Source organism: Rhyacophila brunnea, unplaced genomic scaffold (genome assembly GCF_057557595.1).
Source record: "Rhyacophila brunnea isolate RB1 unplaced genomic scaffold, BYU_Rbru_1.0 scaffold_2, whole genome shotgun sequence".
Classification (NCBI taxonomy): Eukaryota; Metazoa; Arthropoda; class Insecta; order Trichoptera; family Rhyacophilidae; genus Rhyacophila; species Rhyacophila brunnea.
This window is the reverse complement of record NW_028232859.1, coordinates 27,850,293-27,875,041: the sequence shown is the minus strand read 5'-3', so window position 1 is coordinate 27,875,041 and position 24,749 is coordinate 27,850,293. Positions and strand designations below refer to the sequence as shown.

The 24,749-nt window shown below is 32.3% G+C and overlaps 1 protein-coding gene across 2 annotated transcripts in view; it reads left to right on the top strand.

Moving 5' to 3' along the window:
* LOC147072136 (solute carrier family 25 member 32) overlaps positions 1 to 20,723 on the top strand; it is a 33,456-nt gene extending 12,733 nt beyond the window's left edge. Inside the window, exons 6-7 of one of the 2 annotated variants that reach the window (XR_015070729.1) lie at positions 1,580 to 1,826; positions 20,375 to 20,723. Coding sequence is in view for 1 of the 2 variants with exons in the window: in XM_085947836.1 (XP_085803962.1) it covers positions 1,580 to 1,727 (148 nt within the window). In the remaining variant the exon portion in view is untranslated. Of the gene's footprint in view, positions 1 to 1,579; positions 2,980 to 20,374 lie in introns of those variants that run through there. The other variant, XM_085947836.1, reaches the window with a different exon arrangement.
* The last annotated feature ends 4,026 nt before the right edge of the window (positions 20,724 to 24,749 follow it).

The following is a 24,749-nucleotide window of genomic DNA, read 5'->3' as shown; positions in this document are numbered from 1 at the left end:
AAGTTATCAAGTATTTTCTATTTTTGACTATCAACGGTGGCTGGCCACCTATTATGGTTTTTAAAACTCATGTTCTATTATTTTTTTGCATATGGGTGTTTATATTTTTGTGTTGGAAGTCCGGGCTATTGTACCATTTCAATTAAAGTAAAAACAAATATTTACCTACATTTTTGTACTTACCAATTAAAATTGAAAATAAATGCTCTCAATCAAATTGCCAAAGTTCATTTGAAATAAGTGTTTAAAATAACAAAACTATATATTTATAGATTTTTATTGGAGACATACCAATAATTAATTTTTTTAATTGTGTTCAATGTCCTGCACGTTGACTTCTTGTTTTCCCATGTATGTACCTATTTATTGTATCCAAATATTAAAATCAATATTTTTGTACAATGTACTCATACAAATGAAAAAAAATTGATACATGTTTTTTGAAGTCCACTATGTACATCCAATTTTGATAAGACTTATAATAAATTTATCCTGTAAGAGATTGATCTTTCTAATATTTGAACACAGATATTATACCACATTTGGCAATTTAAAATGATTTTTATAAAATTCAAGATATAAAATTGTCCTAATTGTTTGTTACATTTTCCTGGGTTGAAAGTTTATCAGAAAATAATGTAAAATCTCATCTTTTGCAGAATACATTTTAGTCCAAAAATCTATATGAGTTTTATTTTCTATATTTACATTAGTCTTCTCGGCTAGATTGCAGAAACACAAGTTATTCTACTTTTTACAAGAAAACTTCAAGTGGTATTATATTTCTCATTGTCATATTTTGAATTAAATTAATATAATGATGGCCTAATTACAGTATTTTTGGTATGGTTACTTTTATATAGTTTTCTTGTCAATGTCAAAATTACAATAGAGGATACTATCGACAATGAAAGAGCATCGGTAATTGTAGAAAATATTGCAAAGATTTTTGTCAATATGAATCTTTTTATTAATGTATTGAAAGGACACGATGTTGATAGATATAAAATGAACTTGCTATAAATATTGTAATATGCCATAGAATTGAAACAGTCTATATACAAAAATAAGATTCACGCAAAATGTACAATTCTTATTTTAAGGATATTTAGAAGAACCTTATTGGATGACATCACATTGACGAAAACCGGAAACCGACAGGATATAATTATTTATCAACTTAGTATTTAAGATCCCTTCATATTGAAAGTAGGGAAGGGTGAGGAAAGAGCTGAATCACAAGTATTTATCAAGTGTAACACTATCATGTTTTGCTAGACATAAGTGGCAGCAAAGGATTGACATAGGAAATATGAGTTTCAAATGATGTACAACGAATCCCAAAATTAATGAAATTATAAGATGTTAATAGGAGATTTAATAACTGGTGAGGTTGCAAAGTTTTAACAGAATTGAAAATGATTTTTTCCAGAAGAAGCAATGTAAAAAATTACATGTCTTCATATTAAAAGTAAGGTCATGAGACGCGAGATTTATTTTTGAAATTATCATCAACATAACGGTAGTGATTTAAGGGCTGTGGTGATAATAAATTAAGCTTGTGTCCTGGTGGTTACAGGTACGAGGGGTGGCGAGGGTTTTACAAGGGGATCGTACCGAACATGACCCGCGTGCTTCCCGCCGTAATGATCACCTTCCTGACCTACGAGAATGTTTCGCATGCTCTCCTCGATCGTCGTCGCCTCCGCCACCAGGACAATAATTAGGATATAAATACTATCGTTATTACCATCTCCGGATATTTAGAAATTACATAAACTCTGGAAGCATTCTATAGATCTGAATCTAGAGCTACACTGAGTAAGGTAAAGTCGCCAAATACCGTCCCCCGTTAGTTTTGGCCATTTCACAAGCTTATTTGTGTATAGTGATGTTTTAATTTATATTCTTTATATTGTTGGTTATGACAATTTACAAGAGAAAATAGCATAGAAACAAACAAAAATAATTTTATCGATATAATATAAAATGGCATTTTTGTTACTTTTGTAAAAGTTGGCGATATTTGGACACAGAAAAAATTATTATCATTTTTTAACAAAAACTTGGAATGCTAAATGAAAGTTGGATTATTAAATAAATTATTCAATGGTTATTTAAATTATGCATAATGTATTACATTTAAATAAGTGTGGGCAATTTTGTATCCCATCTCTTCCCTTTTTACTGCTGCAACTGCTTTCATCATATTGTTCCGGTCCCAATTTTTCTTTTTCTCCATCTATAATAAACCCAATTGATAATAGTGACCATTGGGTAATTCTCTCAATCGATACATCTATATACATATTATATAGTATATTATTTTCATAAATGATCAATGTATTTGGACGACTTGTGAATATGGGTTCTAAATACCACCCCCGGGACGTTATATAGACACCATAGGGGGGCGATTTTTGGCATCATCACACGCCGCAATTTTGAAACTAGTATCTTTCACATGGCTTAAATAATACAGAGTAAAACATAATCCTCTAAATCCATGACGTATCTTATCATATTATTGCATTAAAATATTTGTAAAACATTGCACGGAAACCAAACTACATAGATTTATGTGTATTTAAGAAAAAAACTCATTGACAAATTGTTTAATATTTTAATTGTCGACTGATGCGCTAGCAGTTGCTGATATGTTGTTTGTAGGGGAATGAAACCACGTGTTATCATAAGGTAAAATGTTTGCCGCAGGATGGCGACTCATACTTTCTGAAATAGTAGGGGGGGGGGGGGGTAATTAGAGACTTAAGCTTACAAAGTGTTACTACGAAACTACTTTTGCGGTAAATTTACAAGGGTTTGTGTAAAAATATCTGAAAAATGAATTTATTATGTACCTAATAAAATCAATTGTGTATTAGTTTAAAAAATCAGTAGTTTAAAAATTAGTTGTAACTATTGATCATTAATGTTGTTAATTTTCACGAAATAATATTTTCAAATTTACTTTGGTTAATCTTCAGGTCAATAGTCATTAATAATCCATTTGCTGAAGTTGTATACATTATCAAACATATAACAATTATGGGAAACATATTTCATATCAATTCTACAATAATTTAGGCTGGAGGTTTTGGAAACTGCAAAATTAACATAATAAATTTCTGTCTAACCTTTAAGGGGCGGCTGAAGAGCTCGGTATTCAAATATAATTTAGTATGAAATGGACCTCGGCGTCATAAGCAGTTAATTTAAATCGATCTTTTGGCAAAAATCACTAATCATCGGAGATTTTATATAAAAAATATATTATTATTACTATTGTCGACCTTCTACATTATTATTATTGTGGACAATCTTACATTATTATTTGATAAACAGCTGCACGTGTCTGCTGATCAGAAAACAGGGCTGTCAAAATAATATAATATTTGTAAAATGTTAATTTCATCATAGTTTTTAATCAAACCTGTGCAAGTACATACTGATAACTTGGGTGGATATCGTGGCAAACATACTATTGATATATCTACGGGTATATTATTATTATAACCCAATTCAAATTGAACATAGGTTGATACTCAAATACTATTATAGTATCTTTATGATTTCGAGAAAATAATACGATGGAATATATTATATAATCCATATCAATTATTTGAAAACATTATATTTGCATGTATATAATATAGTGAAAAGGTCAGATAACTGTTTTCTCTGCAAGATAACATCAAAATTTATATAGACTTACTTAAATGAAGAATTACATTCATGAGTGAGCACGGCTCAAAGCTCAAAGTTGACTTTATATAACTAATAAAAAATGCTGTTTGTTTCTACGAATAAAAAATCACGGCAATCAGAAAGGCCGGAAAATATGGCCGACAATGCATGATACACAAACATAAAATACACAAAATTACAAACACATACGAAGTTTACCGCACACGTGCAGACCACGTGATATTTGTTTACGCAAAATCGTCGCTTTCCAAAATGGCGAATTTGGTTGCCAGTTTTTACTGCGATGAATCAATGTGTTCCTTCCCGTCTTTTTTTATTCGTAGGTTTGTTTACTATGTACACCGAGAAATTTCCATTAATTTTTTTTTTTTTTTTATTAAATTCCATTAATAAAATCGGAAATGAGTTGGAATATAATGCAACCAAAACTGGAAAAATTCTATTATGGGTGTTTACTTTTTGAATTAGTTGACCCCAGAAAAACAGGTACATGCCACTACGTGAACCGCAGTGGATATTAGATGGACAAAACTTAAATAATATAAATATTATAAATAAAACTTAAAAAGTACAAAATAATTATGTCTTCGACAGCCCTGACGTTATTTTTTGCCTGCCAGTCCGACTGGCGAATAAAAAATAAATGTGTGTGGTGACTGTATGTTAATAATTATTTTTAGGCACTCATGATATAAATTATTTCGTCCATTGGCTTTACATAAATAATGGTAGGTACTACCTACCTATTGTTTCACTAGTTGTATAAAAGTAAAATTGCGCAATAAGTACCTATTATTTTTAATATGTTGGTCCTAAACATTAAAAATAAATACTATTCATTATTAATGTTTTTTGGATAGCACATGAAATAAAAATGTAGGTAGATATGCATTTCAACATCCTTCGTATGTTTAATTCTCGGACAATTTCAGGTTAAAAAGTTATTAATATATTATTAAGTTTATATTGTGGTAACCACATAATTGAAAATGTCACCATCATATTGGTTTCAATACTTTCTCCCAAACAGTTGATTAACAAATTGAATTTAGTAACATTTACGTACCTACCTATATTAGAAGATATTATTTTTTGGTCACCCCATTCTGTCTTCACGTTGACCGTGTTTATGATTTAAATTTAATTTAGAGACCATTTACATTTGACACAAGCATTGTCGGCGACCTTTGTATATTGCTAGTAGACCAACAATTCCGGACCACATATAAAAAAATCATATTTTCAATTCTCAAGGGCAATTCTGTAGAGCTTACCCTTAAGGCTATACTTCAGCTGGGGCACGGTCTAAAACGATCGTGACTACGCGACGCGAAGATTGTGCAAATGACGCGTGCAGAACAAAACATAATTTGTCATAAAAAGTCACCATGCATCCATTTAATGTTATGTTTATTGTTCTATTACTAATAATATTTCTTTTTCAAGTAAATGGGTAACGTTTTTCAGTCATCTTTACACGATTTAAGAATTAATTCCCTCGTCGCCATCACAAAACAAATTGGCGTGTTCACAGCTCGACTTTCGCTCTCCGTTTACCAGCCAGTCTGAAATTTCATCGCACCTATAGTTGAAAATTATTTGCCGTTTCACTGAAGTACTGTTTTAAGGGTTAGCTTTATTCTATTGTCAAATCTTTATTAATAAATTGAATGTAATAATATATATATATATACGCCCACAATGGCCGAGTTAATAACTTGTCAGCTTATAAAGTCGCGGGTCCTACATTCGAATCCCGGGTCTGGCAAATACACATTGTTCTTCAATGTGTGTTTGGTGTCAGAACATGGACCTAATAGGTTGAGCGAGTGGCTAACATCGATTTCTCGTAAAAACAAAATCTTTTAATACTACTCTGGAGGCCCATATCGACGGTTAAGAAAGGATACCTCGTAAGTGACCTTTTGTTCAAAATAGGTATTTTGCATTATTGAATATATTAGTAATATTGGCATCTATCGACGAAAACTGAAAATTCTTAAAAATATATTTAGCTCCTAAAAACGTTTGAAATGATATCTCGAATATACTATGTGAACTATTCAACTAATGATAACTCGTAAATATATCATTTTGTTTGCCGCCAGCCACCTGTCAGATGCACGTAAGTAATCCTCACTAAATACATACATTCACTATAAATGACAAAGACAAAGTAATATAAAATATCGAATACATAGTTTTTTCCCTCCTGTAAAGTTGTTATTTTGTCACTTACGAGGTCTCGTTTCTTAACCATCAAAATGATCTTAGGATCAGACATAGTAAAACAAAAAACATAATCTGCTACTAAGATAGAATTTCTTGCTGTGGGTTTTAAGTTATCAAAAATACTTTTAATTTTAATGAAACAATACAAAAATTTATCAAAAAAAAAAAAATGAGAATACTGCAGAGACCACCGAGTAATAAATTTAGAGATACTGCATACCACTTAAAAAATTTTGTATTCAAAGTCAACATTCCATATAAGTATTCCTATGAAGAAATGAATATTTAATGTCTAATGAATTTGCCTAGGTAGGTAGGTACCTAATGTCATGTTATTTTATAACATAACACACTAAGTCAAGGAAGTCTTTACGAGGGCAACACTACGCAAAAGTACGACCGGATCGCGCCTGCGCACGGGATAGTTTGTACGGAGTTCGTGACACTATTTCCGGCGCTATAGGAGATAGCGGGCTTTTTACACGAAGGCAAAGCGGGAGTCGATCTCTCAGTCTTGATCGTTCGAAGGAAGCAGACGTCTTGGCCAGTTCCGAGCCTCGGACCCTGGGCACAGGGCTTTCGATTTCCTGACGTTTTGGAGACGAGGACGATGGCCATCTGAAGGACGTCCCCCCCACGCCAGGAGATCGGAGGAACTCAACGTTCCCCACACGTTTGAAGACGCACTCCTCGATTCCGTCCTGGAAGGAATCGAGGGCAGCGAAAAGGCTGGAGAGCCTTTTGTGTGATCGGTATTTATTGTTATTTTATGTTACGGTCCACCGACCGAACTAGTCTTTGTTTCGAATTAGCTTTTGGGTTTTTGTTCTTATTTAATTAAATATTGTATCGCTTTAGGTGCTCGTGATTCTTAATTATACATTTTTATACACTGTAGCCCGCAAGTTATCTTATTTATTAATATACAATTGTTGAAATTTCTCTACTTGCTTTTCATTTAATTATCCTTCACTATTGTCTCTATGCATCATCATAGAGTGGCGCTCAAACCGAGATACTTATATTTATTCCATCATTATGTAATTTATTATTATACAGGAACATCCAACGAATGAGTGAAGTAACCGGACGGGTAACTGAGGTCTTAGAGGTATAATAATAAATTACATAATGATGGAATAAATATAAATATCTCGGATTGAGCGCCACTCTATGATGATGCATAGAGACAATAGTGAAGGATAATTAAATGAAAAGCAAGTAGAGAAATTTCAACAATTGTATATTAATAAATAAGATAACTTGCGGGCTACAGTGTATAAAAATGTATAATTACTTAAGTGAATCACGAGCACCTAATGCGATACAATATTTAAATAAATAAGAACAAAAACCCAAAAGCTAATTCGAAACAAAGACTAGTTCGGTCGGTGGACCGTAACATAAAATAACAATAAATACCGATCACACAAAAGGCTCTCCAGCCTTTTCGCTGCCCTCGATTCCTTCCAGGACGGAATCGAGGAGTGCGTCTTCAACGTGTGGGGACCGTGGAGTACCTCCGATCTCCTGGCGTGGGGGGGGACGTCCTTCAGATGGCCATCGTCCTCGTCTCCAAAACGTCAGGAAATCGAAAGCCCTGTGCCCAGGGTCCGAGGCTCGGAACTGGCCAAGACGTCTGCTTCCTTCGAAAGGTCAAGACTGAGAGATCGACTCCCGCTTCACCTTCGTGTAAAAAGCCCGCTATCTCCTATAGCGCCGGAAATAGTGTCCCGAACTCCGTACAAACTATCCCGTGCGCAGGCGCGATCCGGTCGTACTTTTGCGTAGTGTTGCCCTCGTAAAAACTTCTTTGGCTTAGTGTGTTATGTTATAAAATAACATGACACTACCCAAAAAAATCATCACGTTAATACAATTTCTGCCATTGGAGGTGTTTTATGGATAATATTAATTTAAGTGCATTTATGACGTATTTTTAGATTATAATAGTAGTTGGATTGTCCAGTCAATGACATCAATTATAATTTTCACAATATTCTATTTAATTATACGAATTATCAGGCATTGTTTGGGAGACTTTCAATTTGCTTTCGTGTATGATTTATTAGCCTTATATTTTGTCCATTTAGTTTAATAATAAAACGCACAGCTAACGTTTATGATAGTTACCACATAATTAATTCGATAAAGCAGTGATTCCCATCCTTTTGTTCGTCGGTACCCTTAAAGCTTTATATAAAATCTCAGAGAACATAAGGGTAAATTACAAAATAGACGTGTAAAACAACGGACAGTGATATATTTTGGCAACCTGCCGCTCTTGTGCAGATTCCAATGCCACCCCACACTATTTTTAGTCTCACATTGTATGTAAATTCATTACTTTTGTCTCACTGCAGTGTGTCTCACTAATATTTTTGTAAAAAGATTTTAATTAAAACACCTATTGCCAACACATTGGGTAGGTACCTTCATTTTTTTTACACTATTTCCAAAAAGGTTTCATATTGAATTTTTTTACAATCTTTTGAGAATTCTCACGAAACCTGGTTGGGAATTACTGAGTTAAGGCTATACCTCAGTTGAGGCACGGTCTAAAAAGATCGTGGCTAGGCAATGTGCAGATTGCGGGTCGCGGGTGCAAATGACACATGCCAAACGAAATATAATTTGTCATATAAATCCATCTTGCGTCCATATAATGTTCTGTTTATTGTTCTATCAGTAAAAATAATAATATATTCATTGGCATGTTTTCTTTTTAAAGTAAATGGTAACGTTTTTAGTCATCTATACATGATTTAAGAATTAATACCCCCGTCGCCATCACGAAACAAATTGACGTGTTCCCAGCTCGACGTTCTCTCTCCGAATGGCAGTGTCGCGCCTATAGTTGAAAATTATTTGCCATTTCACTGATGTAATGCCATGTGCAGCGCAAAAAATCTTTTTATTGGTATTTGATTTCGTTTTTGGGTATATAATACATTATACAACATAGCATGGTGTTAACTTCATTATTAGGATGTGCACCTACTATTATCCACTAGATAAATGAGAATTAGGATATTTTAATATTATTGTTATAATATTATAACAATGCTGTTACCAAAAAATATGAATAGAAAGAAGTAGATAATAATATAATATTATGCTTAATTATTAGTTTATAAATGATTTTTGTTATCATAGTAAAGTTATAGTCATAAATAAATACCCATGAACCACCTTCGGAATTAGTCAATAAAATTACCAACATTAATATTTTAGTTGTAACAATAAATTGATACATACAAATGACAGACAGTGCATGTCATATTATATACAATAGGTATAATTAATGTCTGAAAATATGTGATCAGCTCAAAGCTGTTAAATGTTTTTAAATGACATTTTTTTGTTAACATGTTATAAGAATTTATGTACTCCTAATATTGTTAAGTATAATGGTGTGGTTTTACTTATGGGATAATAACTGCCATTTGATAACATTGATTCAATTTTGATAATAATAATTTAAAAAAAATCATAATAGAAGGACTACTACACTGAGGTCCAGTTAATTACTATTTAATTAACATGCTAATAGTATCTAATGGTAACACACTAGTTGCGTTGGATGCACGGGATGAATTAAGTAAATTTACCGCCATTAATTTGAATGTACAAATTCAATTCTGTTACGATAATCTTAAGTAAAATCACCACATAAAAAATACCATTCCTATTTTTTTTAATGTTTTTTTTAAAAGCATAAAAATCATCCAAAGTCAAAATGAATTATGTATTGCCATACTATAAAAAATTACCTTTGGATTACTTTTTGCATTAAATTTTGTAGGATTGAAATCGTCATCAACCTACATTAATTACATTGTTTTAATTGCCCGGTCTTAATTTTACTTTATTTTACAAATTATTTTGGAATGATGTATCTTGGTTGAAAAATTGATAACATTTCTCTTTGTAAAAGTGAATGTGTGTCTACTTAATAATTTGTGAAAAATGTTATTATAACAATGGAGATAAATATTCATGTATTGTCACTCTTCAGACAGGTCACTATCAGTGGAAATGGCACTTTTGAGTTAAATGTACCAAAAGATTCATTAAAAAATTATCTTTAAAGTTCTAAATGCCACCAAATATTGAACCTGCCAGAAGTCAAACATCTCACAATCTGTAAGTAAAATAATTACAAGATAAAAAGAACTTTTTATATACCACGTTTTTAAATTTTCTGTTGAATCATATAGACTTGACAATTCTATGTATTCATGAAAACTTTTTATTGTACTTGATAGAAATACTAAATAAATATTATAGAATACTGAAATGTCACTTTGACATTTCATATTGATTTCCATAGTAACGCACATATATATTAATAATTTAGTTGCTAGGACCCCTTAGCAACCAACAATAATAACTTTCCATACAAAACAGAGTTAACTGAAAATGAATTCAATTCTGCTTAAAAATGGCTAAAAGTATTAAAAGAATGCATTGTCGCCGTGATCTGATATATTCTAAAAGTTTCAAATGTCTAGCTAGTCGGGAAGTTAGTTAAAAATCTTCAATCGTCCAATACAAATCTTGGACAAACAAGAAAATAATGTACTGGACACACAAGAAAAAATCTGTACCGGACAAACAAGAATACAAGCTAATAAAAACGTGGTAAAAATGAACCCAGAATGAATTTCAAAACTGACAGTGACCTTTGTCTGAAGCTTTTAATATTTCATTGTTTAATTACTCGTAAGTGATTTTGTAACAATTATTAAATTTAATATTTCTTTCCGATGTTGTTACATTATTAGGTGTTAGTTTTTAAGTTACTACCTATGTATATAAAGATCCTTGATCGAGTGCATTAATTTTTATGTGATTGGTCAGAATATAGTGGAACTTCGATTGTACATGTTTTCCCTTTATCTGCATGTAGTTTTTGTAGTCCTGTTTTATTTTAGTACATTTATTTCCCGATTTTATGTTTTTATTTTCCACATTGTATGTTGGAAGTACATCTTCAAAATTCAATGAAAATTAAATTTATTTTAACACATTCAATTATATATGTGTGCACATCAATGACATATTAAATGGACGACTCACTTCATACCCGGCGCGCACGAGAAATTGTGCATGAAAGTCATTCAAAGATGTATAGGTAGATGTCACGTGACCATTGATGTATCCGTTTCCATTATGCGATACAAGCTTCGAGAATTTATAGTAATATAACCTTTATTGTAATGGCGTATTAGTGTCATGACTCATTGCGTTAGAAACAGATTCTCGGTTACTTACGACTTCTCGGAGATTAGACGCAAGTGAGCTCAGCGAATCACAGGCGACTGACTGTCCAATGGTTCCTGTCATTCAATTGCATTGAATAAATATTCATCAATATCTTAAAATGGCATTTTATAAATAATAAATAATACTAATACATGCAAAGTGATATCCCATCTTTCTTGGAGTGTTTAGTAGATTTTTTTACAATTTTTAACTAGGCAAATTGGCATTTTGTAACACAATAATAACGGTGAAGTCGAAACCTGACAGTCAGAAATTTTGTATGGGCAGACCCAGCGGTGTCGCCAGACCGCTTGCAAGCAGAATGTTCATTTGAGCGTAGGATACCGATATTAAAATATGAATTTCGCCATCCGGCAGACCTGACACAAAGTGAGTGTCATTTTATTTTCTAGATGCTTCGTCCATATTAATGTCATTGGTGCACATACATGGATGGCAATCATTGAAATTTTAAGTTGCTGATACATACTCGTAATTATGTGCATTCCCTTTTGAGTAAATTATGTTGTTTCGTGATGTTTTTTTGTTTACAATCCATTCAAATAATGAGAAAAAAATTCAATCCTTCAAATTAATTTATAGTATAGAGTTTTAAGTATATAAACAAGCCAAACCATGCACCAAACCATTGTGAATTATTAGTAAAATAATTTATTCCTTTAAATTGTTCAATACTTATGTAATGTCGGTGTTCCACTGTATATGGTTCTGATTTACAACAATATTCATAATACATAGATCGCGTTGTTTTTGTTAAAAAAAAAAATAGAATCAATCACAAAGTAATTCAGGGGTTGCACTGTGACTGAAGAATAATTATTCTTATTCTCAGGAATATTTTATGAAATTTTGTGATTCTTTTTCTTGGAAAAAAGTAAAAAGAGATCCAAAATAAAGAAAGTGAAATTCTCGAATATCCAAAATCAATGTCAGCAAATTACAACCTGTAAGTACACTAATATTTGTGGTTTCGTGTGAAAGGGAGATATGTCAAAAATCAACCTGAAATTCAGATATGTATGCTAAGTACCTTTTAATTTTTATCAAGGAACAGAGAAATGAAGCTGAGTACATAGTACTTTTCTCCTTTCTTTCTCTTTATGACATACCTTAAATGTGATTCACGTTTTTCACGTATCTCCCTTTTCCTTTCCTCAAGACAGCCTGTGGTCTGTCGGCTCCAGTTCTTGCGTGAGCTGGTTCTTATATGGTTGTCGGTAAAGGTCTTTATGTAAAATTCGCAATATGAGAAGCTAAATTGTTACGATCTTCATGTAATCAACATTTCCGACTCTTCGGCCACACTTTTGCGTACATCAGCAATGTTTTCGCGTGACTGGGCTGGACGAACATATACAGGTGTCAGGTGATCCAAAACACTGCAAGTCTCTTCAACCTTTTTAATCAGCTTGCGAATACAGCTTTCAGTTGGGCGATAATTTCTACCGAATTCTGATCTTAATTTTCACGGTACGACTGTCAAATACTTGCCATTTTCGTAGTATGATTGTATGATTTTAATGCCTTGTGCGGTGGGAAAACAATCCATTGTGCTAAATAGTAGACTTTCAACTAATATGTCAAAAAATACATGTGAAATAATTGACAAGTAACAAATAACAGGACATTGAAATTCGTACGTTGGATACGTCACAAGTTGGATAACCCTGTATCACAAGATTTTTTATTAATACAGTAATCTTGAATTTTCTTTAATTTCTACAATTTAAACAGAATTTATCATAAATACATTTCTTTATGTATGATTATTTGTTTATTGTGACCAATTTTAGTTAGTAAAATGCAGCATTGGAAAGGATTCAGTCGTGTGGATTCATTTATTCATATTAATTGAGTAAATGTACTCTCAATGTGATCTCATAAGTCGTAGAATGTTATGTTTACTGGATTTATATTTTACTCCTTTTGTTAAATAAACCAACTGCTTGTAGCACAAAGCTGTAACATAACATTAATTATACACATAAATAGTATTTTCACAAATATTGTATAAAATGTTACTTAATATAGAATACAATAGGTAGGGTATGTAATAAATTTAAACCAAACTGTACAAAATATATTAAATATAATAATGGTTGCTATTTTCATATGAGTAAATTATAAACAGTAGTTTCATGACAGTGACGAACCTTGGCAGTTAATGGGTGGTTCTTGTGAATGCCGCATTCTTAAAAATATATTTTTAAGATGTATGCTTCATTTAATGGTTATCAAAACCAAATATAACGCTTGTCTGTGATCGTAGAGATGAATGTTGTAATAAGCTTTGTTATAAATAAATATTATTCATAAATAAATGATAGTTTTCATTTTATTAACACTATTTATTTATTTATTCTAGTACTTTGGGACATTTTATTAAGTACATTAATTCAGAAAATACAAATTTTCTGTGTTTTACGTGGTTATTCATATTAAAAAAAATTACGTTATAATTCAGAATGTTATACTATGAATATTTTCAGGAAATAAATTAAAAAGTCCTTCAACTAAAAAACCATTGCTTATTTGGGGGGGGGGGGGGGGGGAAGGCAATTTTGGTGTGGCACCTGGGTAGCACCCATCCTCGTGATTGAAAATATGACAAAGTAATTAGGGTTACTGGGAAAACATTCACTGTGGGTGGAATAGTCAAAATAATAATATAATGTGGAAATACTTCGGTGGTTACCATATGAGAAAAATTATTTTTTTACATGAAAAATAAATGTGATTTGTTCAAGGATTAGCCAATTTACCATTTTTATATTAGTTATGATTTTGAACATCTTTTCCCTGTCTGCCGCTGCTCTAAACAGGATGGGAGTGCTGAGCTCAAACATAATCTTCCTTCTAATGATAAGATGTTGAAATTGATATCTCTCAGGATGCCGAATGATTTGGCCAAGTATGTTAACAATCTAGTTTTTACTTCTCTGATTATTTCTTTGGTTTTATTTCATCCTCGACAACACCTAAATATTCGTAAACTTTCAGCTAATACGTAGGATGTGTTTGTACACCCACATTTCAAAAGTTTTAAGTCTTCTGAACGTTGTTTCTGTGAGTTTTCATTCTGTATTGTAAGACTTACCATCTTACTATTCTCATTCTGATTGCCTGGTTTAGGCTGCGGCTTCATTTTGCTATTCACTTAAATCATTGATGGAGGATAGCAAATAATTTTGTTTTATTCAATCAAACGTTAAGCCAGATACTCATTAGCGAGTCGTAACTGTAACTTCCAGATACTGTAACCAACTCTAGATGTGAAATAATGATTTATTTAGGTTCGCGAACTAATTATTTGGCGTCCGCACTAGTTACTGTATCTTCAACGGTCACAGTTACGGCTCGCTAATGAGTACCCGGCTTTATATTTGCATATTGCTAATTTGAAAATAAGTATTTCATCGTTAAGATATGAAAACCTCGTATCGAAAAATGTTAAAATGTTCAGGAGGATGAAAAAACAGTTTTACTCTAAATTTTCTTAAGAACATGATCAAAGTTGTTTCAGAAGATGATTAATTAATCAAATGGGGCATTTTGTACAGTTTGGATTTGACTTGTGGCTTATAGATTTGGCAGTATTTAACTTAGAAAATGAGTTACGAGTTTTTGTTATTCCAATATAAGATTTTAATTGAGTTACGAGGTTTCAATGTTTGTAATAAATATAGTAATATTTTATTATCTTTGAAAAGAAAACACATTTTGTACATTTGATTTATGTAATAATCTTTAAAAAGGAGATGGAAAAAAATAATGAAACAAATGATAATACAAATTTTATAAACTTACTAGCTGACCCGGCAAACGTTGTTCTGCCATATAAATTATTTCTAGTGAATATTTTGGTTGTTAAATAAAAAATAACGAATGTATCGTAAGTGTGTGAGGATGGGATCTATGACAGAAAGAGGAATGGAGTGCTGTAGACGATGACCGCCGATAAAAACAAAAAAAACACCAACCATTCATTTTCTCAATTCAAAATGAGTAATGATGTTCATAATGAATGAATTACCTGTGACAGGATCTCGTTGTTTAATGTTTATGCAATATCCGTCTTGTCCCTTCCAGAAAATTAGCGGATATTGGAGAGCGTCGTGTCAGCTATGAACTCCAGATTATTGTTTCTTCTTTGAATCACGATTTCTCGCGTCGATGTGCGGTCGCCAACCATGATTCCAGCAATGTCGTCAACAACAGGCGCATTGAATCGACGCACGTGCTCTCCAGCTGGTGTTTTATCAGGATTGATGACAATAGCGTGATTGTCACTTTGCAATTCGTGCATGTGTGCTTTGAAGAATTTCAATAATTCATTGTGCTCATTCAATAGGGAGGGCGTCCAGTTCGCCGATGATGCGCCTGGCATTAGGCGAATTGAGGTTATTGTAGCTGCAACGTGCATCCACATGATTGATGTCCTCACGGCCCATGAGTAGATTTGTAAAAAATTATGTAATTCGTTTGGGATTGGCAGCAATGAGCCTACTTTGTGGTATACTTGGCCTTTGATTTTGAGCGTAGAATGGAATTGTTGACCATTTGCCGCAGTATTGTGAACTATTTCTGTTGCTCCGAACGAAGTCATTTGGAAGCATGAATTGAATGTGCGAATGGACTTCAGGAACAGGTTTGAATCTGGAACCGTGCCGATGAGCAAGCCGTTCAATGGTTCTGGTGGTATCTCAATTTCTGGTAGTTGCACTTTTTCTGATACGCAACACATCCCGGCTGACTCATGTTTGAATTTGAGCGCATAACAATGGGGACATTCTTTGTCCATAGCACCAATCAGCACTTTCAGATGAGCGGAATATTCAATATCTGGCTCGTATTCGAATGCGAGACGAAGGAACGAAGCGGATGTAAATGCTCGATGTGCTTGTTGGCGTTGTGGGTCATTTGCTCTGCGTGTGTTAACTACGAACCGGCGTGCTTGGCTCCGTTCCAATTGTCGTTGTTGATTTCGTTCAGCTCGTGCCTCTTGTGATTGAGATGCACGCAATTGCGACATGCTCACACGCACGTTTTTGTTATATTGTTGGATTTGTTCGTCTGTTCTTTCTGCTCTACTATTTCGCATGTTTGTTGCTTTATTCATTCGACGGCCCAAATGGCCCCCCTTGCGTCTTGCTGGCATTGTGCACTGTAATACACGCACACAAAAATAGATAAATTAAAATAAATCGTACAAAATTTTGCACGCACTGCGTTGTGATATGCCGAATGAAATGTCAAAATGTGAAAATTAGCGACGCTTCTCTTGAATTCTTCTCGGACGTAGCGCCATCTGTCATTCAACAACATAAGTAATTTCGTTCTGTTTGAAATACGAACGACGGTTAAATTTGTTCATACAAAAATAATAAAATCGCGATTAAAAAATGGGAGGATGGAGGTAGGAGAGTGAAAATTTTGGGATTATATGTATTTTTTGATGCCAAATAATAAAAAAAATACAAAAAAAGATTGTCAAAAAAATAAAAGAAAATTTTTTCTGGATAGAGACACCTTAATCACCTATCGGTCGAGCCATTTCGTAGGAGTGCGACCACAAACACCGTGACACGAGATTTTTATATATATAGAGATATTAGTTAAGATTGTTTGAGATACGAGTATTACAACTTATAAAAAAATAGAATTTTGATATACGAGTTTGTGATTTTTGTCAATATCTCAGTAACTATAAATAAATACCACATACGAGTTAGACACCTTAATACCTCATCAAATTGGCTTTAAAATAAGTAAAAAACCCCAATATCGTAAAATTTGAAGTTACGAGGTTTTCATATCTTAATGACGATTTAACATTCATGTGCATGTATTCAGTATTGAATAAAAAAATATAATTGGATTACCTAAGTATAATTATTACTATTGAATTTGATTTATGGCCTATATTATTTGGATTATTTTGTTATTAAACAGATACCTTTTAAATAATTAATTACTGATAGTAATTAGGTTCTACATTAATTCAGGAATATTGTTGGTATATCATAGTGTTGGCAGTACAGTAGCTATGCACCTACATTTCTATTTTATTGTAACATTTTTGGTATGATTAATATTTTAGTCTTCTGTTAAATAGTGGTACATGTAGATTTATTGTAAAGTGTAAACATTATGCATTAGTGAGTGTCAATTGCCCTTTTATTGAATCTTTTAATTTTATCTGGTATCAGATATCATATCTTAAGATTGAATTTAGTTCTAGTATCTTCATGCACTTGAACAATGTGATATTAACGTGAGTAGTGACATATAAAATCGTGTGATCGTGCAATGATAGTGTTAAAATTGTGACTAAATACATTCTGATGATACATAAATATAATATTACCTATCTATATTATATGAATGAGATAATTTATAATGATGATGATAATCGCATGAAATACATTGATGATAGACTATCATGATAATAATTAAATCCTACCATAGAGAGATAAGTTGGGTCACCAATTAGTTTATACTTTTAATTGTAAAAGTAGTCAAAATACCGCCAGCTCTTAATATTTAATTTCTGATTTTGTTTATATTACTGATAGTAGTGAGCAATCTAGTGTTTTATGTGTAATTTTATTGTTTTATTTCCAAACTAGCTTTTTCATAATCTAAAATTACGCACACATCTACAAAATATTTTGGGCAAAAATGTTTGGGAAATTATATTCTAGTCTACAATAATTCGTACCTGAACAATCACGTAGACAGATTCACAATCATATTAAAAATATATTACCTATTCACTGCGATATTCAAGAAATAAAAAAAATGGGATGGAGTGTAGGTATATTTGATTAATTTTGAATACTTCGTGTTTACAGCCAATTTAACGAATAATGACCATGGGTTTTTCTTTTTATCCATTCGTTAATAATGCAGCAACCATAAATTCTGGAATTATAACTACTTAATATAACTTAGTTTTTCCGTGTAGTTCGGTAGTTGGGTACTATAGATGAACAAAAAAATATGTTTTTAACTCATAAGTGCATAAAATGTGAAAATACAGTCGAGCTCGGTTATTACGATCACGGATATAACGAGATCTCGGATGTAACGAGGAAACATTCGTTGACATTTTAGTTTATGATTTTCTTCATACATTTATTCACTTTTATAACGAGCTTCTTATCGGATATACCGAGCTAAAAGTACCTACCTAATTGGTGTTTTCACTGACAAGGTGGAAGCATCCACGCATATGGTTGAAAAAAAAAACAATGTCTGTGAAGTAAGTAGGTGCCTACTAGTGTTCATTATAATAAACAACTTCTTTTGTAGTTTATGAATGCCATGCTTGTTTCGAGGAAAAATTCAAATTGTGTATTTTTGTTTGAATTGCGACTTTTTGTGTTATGTGACCGCTCATTTAAAAATACCTATTTTCTGATATAATGAGTAACGCTTATAACGAGCAAATTCAGTCGGTCCAATCTTCCTCGTAATAAGCAAATTCGACTGTAAATAATTCTAAAATGCTTATTTTAACTATAACATAATTAATTATAATAATTGAGGAATTAGAATAAAATATAAACAGTGAAATCAACGATCAAAGTTGTGAACATGAAATTCTAGTACCTACCTACTTAGTTACTTCTTCTTTTTTTTTTTTTTTTTTTTCCGACCATGTCCGATCCTAATAGGATCATATGGGCCTCCACAGAGTAGAGGTTTGTATTAACAGATTTTGTTTTTTTACGAGAAATGGATGTCAGCCACTTGCTCAACCTATTAGGTCCATACCCTGACTCACACACAAATTGAAAAACAATATGTGTACTTGCCAGACCCAGGATTCGAACCTGAGACCCACGGCATGATAGTCCAACGCTTAAGCCACGCGGCCACCGTGGGTTTTTTTTTTTTTTTGGTTACTTCTTTGGTCCTTCTTTATTCATATTTTTTCAAAATGTAGAAAGAGCATTTTTGCTAATTGCGATCTGCAGGTCCGCCTGAATGCACAACTCGAACGATTTATAGTTTTATGCTAGAAACGCGTTACTATCACGTCATATGAGCTCACGCGATTCAGAACATTCCATAATAAAAACTGACAACATATAAAAACGTTGTCGCAATTACCTGTCGTTTGTAGCTCCCTTCCAAACTACTAAAATAAAAAAAAGTGAGATGACGTTACTCAAAAATGTGTAAAATTGCAAAAACACGCGTCAGGTCGGTGACCTTAATGTGGCTCCGACATATTTTGGCAGACTGACACTATTCGTGTTTGGTTCAAAATGTGTTATTAAATCTGTGGCTGACCATTTTAAATACCAAGTAAAACGACATTGCAAGTTTTTTGCCCGAGGCATGAGCTTACCGTGAGCTCACATGTGCTCACGTGACGTGATGGTATGTGTTTCTATCATTAGTCACATAAGAATGTCGTTGCAAATTAAATGAGGAAACGAGGTACTTTTCAATTAAAACTTGGTGGAAGCCTATCACCAAAGTTCCTCCTAAGTCTTGTTTTCAAATTTCATTTCAAGAGCTTGATTTGTCCGCAAATCAATGGAAATCTTCTTTCATACGGTATATTCATACACTCATGTTGAGAGCTCCTGCTTTAAAGTTAAGTAAAAGGAATGTAAATGTAAGTATCCGAGGGACATGCATTGTAAAATTGTGATTTAATCAGAAAAAAGTATTGCATATAGGTACCTATTATTCGTTGCACTGGAAAACAACATGATAACGTTATCACTTTAGGCCACGGTTGTAACAAAAAAAAAGATAATTTCCATCACACACGACTCACAAGAACAATAATGCCTAGCTACCAAACTACGAATACTAGCAAATGTAAACAGATATCCCTATCATCTGTTTAAACAAATCGATTGAAATCGTATCTTTATCAATAATTGTGAGTATTTATTGTAATTATGATTCACCTCTACGAATATTAGCTACAAAAAACGAAACTGAAAATGAGACCTCTCATATAGAAACAGGCAGCGAAGCATTAACAATGCTATCAAACATTTTTAATACACAAAATTTGTTGTGCGTTTATAGACAATTACGAAAACATGAGGTTGTTTTATGATAATAATAATTTATAGATAATGTATATAATATATTATTGTGACCAATATTACTATAGCAAGAAAAACACAAAAAGAATCTCTGAACATATTTATAGTAACTAATTTTTGGTTGTGCCTGAAATTTTTTCGTGTATTCGAACATTCGAATTGTGTTTTGTTCGCGGGAAAATCGCAGTTGTTGTGTTTATTAGGCTCTTATCAGTTATCAGTATCAGTGCAATAATCATGGGGGCTGCCGTGGTGAGGTCCACTGTGGTGTACAGGGGGCGCTCGCGATGCGCGGACGGCGACGGAACTTCCGACGCGGGGTCGCCTGAAAAATCAGACAACAGTGAAAACGGTGACAACGCGAGCCTCGCAAAAACGGGAGAGGGACCGCACCACGATTACCCCTTCACTAGAATGGTAAGAAATCTTTCACACACAATATTAGTATAGGTATACACTGTTTATTTTAATAGGGAAGTTCCTTATCTCGTTTCAAAGTTCGTTCGAAAGTAGTTAGTAGACAATGCCATTATATTATGACATACTCTCATACAATATGTACTGATAAACAAGAGGTTCCAAATTTAAAAAATAAAACATTTTCACTTTTCCTATCAAGATCACCATGTAAATAATAATATTTATTTCGCACTAATTTCATTGTTACAATGTGATTCTATCACTTCAATAATTACTATTGGCAGTCCTGTTAAAAATCGGTCAGATGCCTACAACAACTTTCCGCGGAAAACGGCGGCAATTATTGAATGCCATGCTCATTGTGTACGTAGTGATAACTGCTGTCTGCTATTAATACACATTGAGTTACTAATACTTTACCATAATATCAGTATGCATGTGCCTTTTTGTACGTTGTATTTATTATGACAGACAGGTGATTTTCGGTCGAATTTGTATAATAATAGCATGGATAGTGAATACCTAAACTAAACTAATCTAGCCTTTTATGATATTATTTTAAAATTAAAAAAAAAATTATAATACATATTATTACCAACCAATTATACCCAACGAAGGTCAAAATGGAGATTTTATGGTATTTTCAAAGCATTAGCCTGAACATTCCTTAAACGTTGTAGATAATCTATTTATATAATTTTGAAGCCTTATTATCCTTTATATTTATTTTAAACATTTGATGACTGCATAAAGTATTTTTATTACTTACATAAAATAGTATTCTTTTAAACCTCTCGATCTAATGTTTTAGAATATAGTCATATTTCAGTACATCCATGTGTGGTGGTATTGAGACTTTTTGGATTTATTAATTTTTAAACGTATTTATAAAACCATTATTGTGTTAGACTCTAACACAATAATAATTATACTATATAATATAATGATTGTACACGAATAAACTGGTTAATTAGATAATGATTTTTTGTTGTTATAAATTCATTACATGCATGCCGATATTCACTTTACATCCGTCTAATAGTTAAATATTTGATTGATGTTCCATAAATAAACATTATTAAAATATCAAAGAATCCAATCTTTTTATATTAATTTATGAAAGTATACATCGTGGCATTCGTAACATAACTCACAATATTGGCGGAGTCGTGACCACATTTTTTCCGCAATTCTTATTTACTTATAGATATCATGCAGTTTGCTCCCATTTTTTGAATCCTTTCAGATGCAATTCGATTATTTAATTAGCGCATATTATGTTGTGCAAATAAACACACAAATCATTCATCAGTTACATTCGCGTTTTGATTCTGATACATACTTTGTTTCTTTAGTTTAGTGTTTTAAAATAATATTGTGCAAAAGAAGTTGTGAAAATTATTATTTTCCCCACTGCAATACGTCATACAATTATTATCAAATTGGTGATTCTAGATAAAAATAATAATATATAACTTTCACCTGTTTATTAATTGTATGTTTATCATTGAATTGAATAAAAAATCTTTTATTTTTAGATACGTATTGATATTAAAAATGAAAGTTAAATTGCAGTCTTTGCTAAAAAGCTACTCAGTTACCCACCAAAGATAATAATAACATTCGTGACGATACGGGTGCAGTATTTTGGTTTTCTTATCAGAGTCTTATGTACATTCTTGCAATAATTAAATTAAACAGGTGCACATATCTATTAATAGTGATTCAGAAGAAGTCAATAACATTTATGAACCAACCATTTTGCGAGCGTATTTTTTATCAGATAAAGTTTAATGATATTAAATTTGTATTATTGTGGTAGTGACGTCTCCAGCCAAAATTCCGCCAATAACATAAATGCCTGGTCCACGCTGGCAACATGTCGCGCGACAACTTCGTTAAATTTTACGATAAGTATGATAATTATCGTAAAATTTAACGAGGTTGTCGCGCGACATGTTGCCAGCGTGGACCCGGCTATGCCTGCTGTAGAGTATCATACTGCCTTTGACCTTATCGGTAAGGAAGAGGTCCTCCCAAAATCCTTGCATGGGACCCGCTTCAGGATGTGGGGCAATGCATTGGACATGTGACGTTACTGTTTACTACTTACTGTTACGTTACTGTACTCAACTGCTCAATAAGTCATTAGCATGTAACATTATAACGTAATATTAATGGACAAAATTACATTTAATAAAAAAATGCTACTATAAAATAGTTACTTCATTAATTTCATCGTCTATTTCAAGCACCATATGTTTGTTAAGTATTCTAATATTATATATAATTGAATTATAACATACGTAATATCCATATTTATTAATCAATGACAATAACTTTTGAGCAGTAAATTAACTTAGAATTCTGGTGGATTTAAAAAAAATGTATAGTTATCTAATATTTTTATTTTATCGACTCAGGCAAGACATTATTATTGTAGCGAGATTGACTTTTAACTTTTCATGTTATTTAAAAATATTTTTTTCGAATAGCGTTGACATGCCGGCTAAAAAATTTACATTAATCGTTTTTCTAGAGTGATGGTGTCGTTATCTGGTTGGTATTCATACTATTAATGGGCGAAAAAATACCATCGCTGTCATCATAAACTTTAACACGTTGTGCCCAAGGTCCAAACGGTATGTGTGGAAAAAACAAACATTGTCCATACATGGCAATCTGCTTGCCAAGGAACCGCTAACCATAATAATATATTCGGTTGGATAATATTAATTCAAATTAGTCTAACTCTAACTTGTCTAGTTTTCAACAATATTAATGACTTCCACTTGGAAAGCAGTGATGTCCCAAGGCAAAGTTCCGCCTTTAGGCAGACTTATAGTGATGGTCCCTTTTATTTTTTAGTCTCAAATTGCACTATTCAATGTTGTTAGGTGCATACCTACCTATTTTATTATTAAGCAGACGAATGCAACAAAAATCTCGAAAAAGATGACATAAGTACCTACTTTACTGAGTATCTATTAGAGAATTTCTACGAAACCTACTCTCAAAAAGCGGTGGTTTTAGGTACGTAAAGGTTTGAGGCGCTGACAAGTTTGAAAGCTTTGTGATTTTTTGTCCATAATGTCCATACTTTCTGATGACGCGACCGCATCGTCCGCTTTATGGAAAGTCGCCACTGCTTTCAAAAGTTGTAATGATTGAATTCGTACCTTCATTTTTCACCTTTTATAATTGGCACCCCATAGCAACGCATGACCTGTTTACCTCCATGGGACGTCACTGATCTAAAGTATATTTATAATAGTTTTCTGTCGGTAAACATTCAATGTCCACCTTCAGTGATAATGTCCGATTGTCGATATTGTTTACAATAATTTATATTATAATATGTACATATGTACGAATCTATGAGCACGGTTGAGCTCTAGTATCTTAACTAAGATAGTATCTTACATTTCATTTTCATAAATGTGCAATTATATACATATCTATTTTTTGTGATTGTAAAATGTACAATAGCAATGAATTTTGGATGTGATTAGAATATTGTGGTAGGTAAGAGTTATGAGGTACAAATTCAGCATAGATCTAAAAGATAGTTACTATAAATATATCAGAACTAAAAGAACATAGTGTTTTAAAAAGTTACTATCATAAATAATTAGTGTTGGTACCTACCTAATATTATCGGTCTGAGGTTGGTACCTTTTTCTCATTGATTCAAATAAATAAATTATAAGGATATAAAACTGCATCACTCATCCTATTCATTTTGACTTTATTTATGTATTTTATTTAAATAATAAATAGTAATAAAAATATACTGAATAAATTAACATCTCCGTAACGTAGATAGGTACATCTTGAAAAGATAGAAAATAATGAATGTTAATGGAGATTTCTTCAAAGATTATAAGATTTTAATTATGTAAGGTATTGATGATGTAATAATAAATATATGCGATTTTCGTTTGAAGTTTTGAAACCAGATTTAATAAAAACAAAACTGCAACTGGATTATAAAAAATCATACATAGACATAATATCTAATGT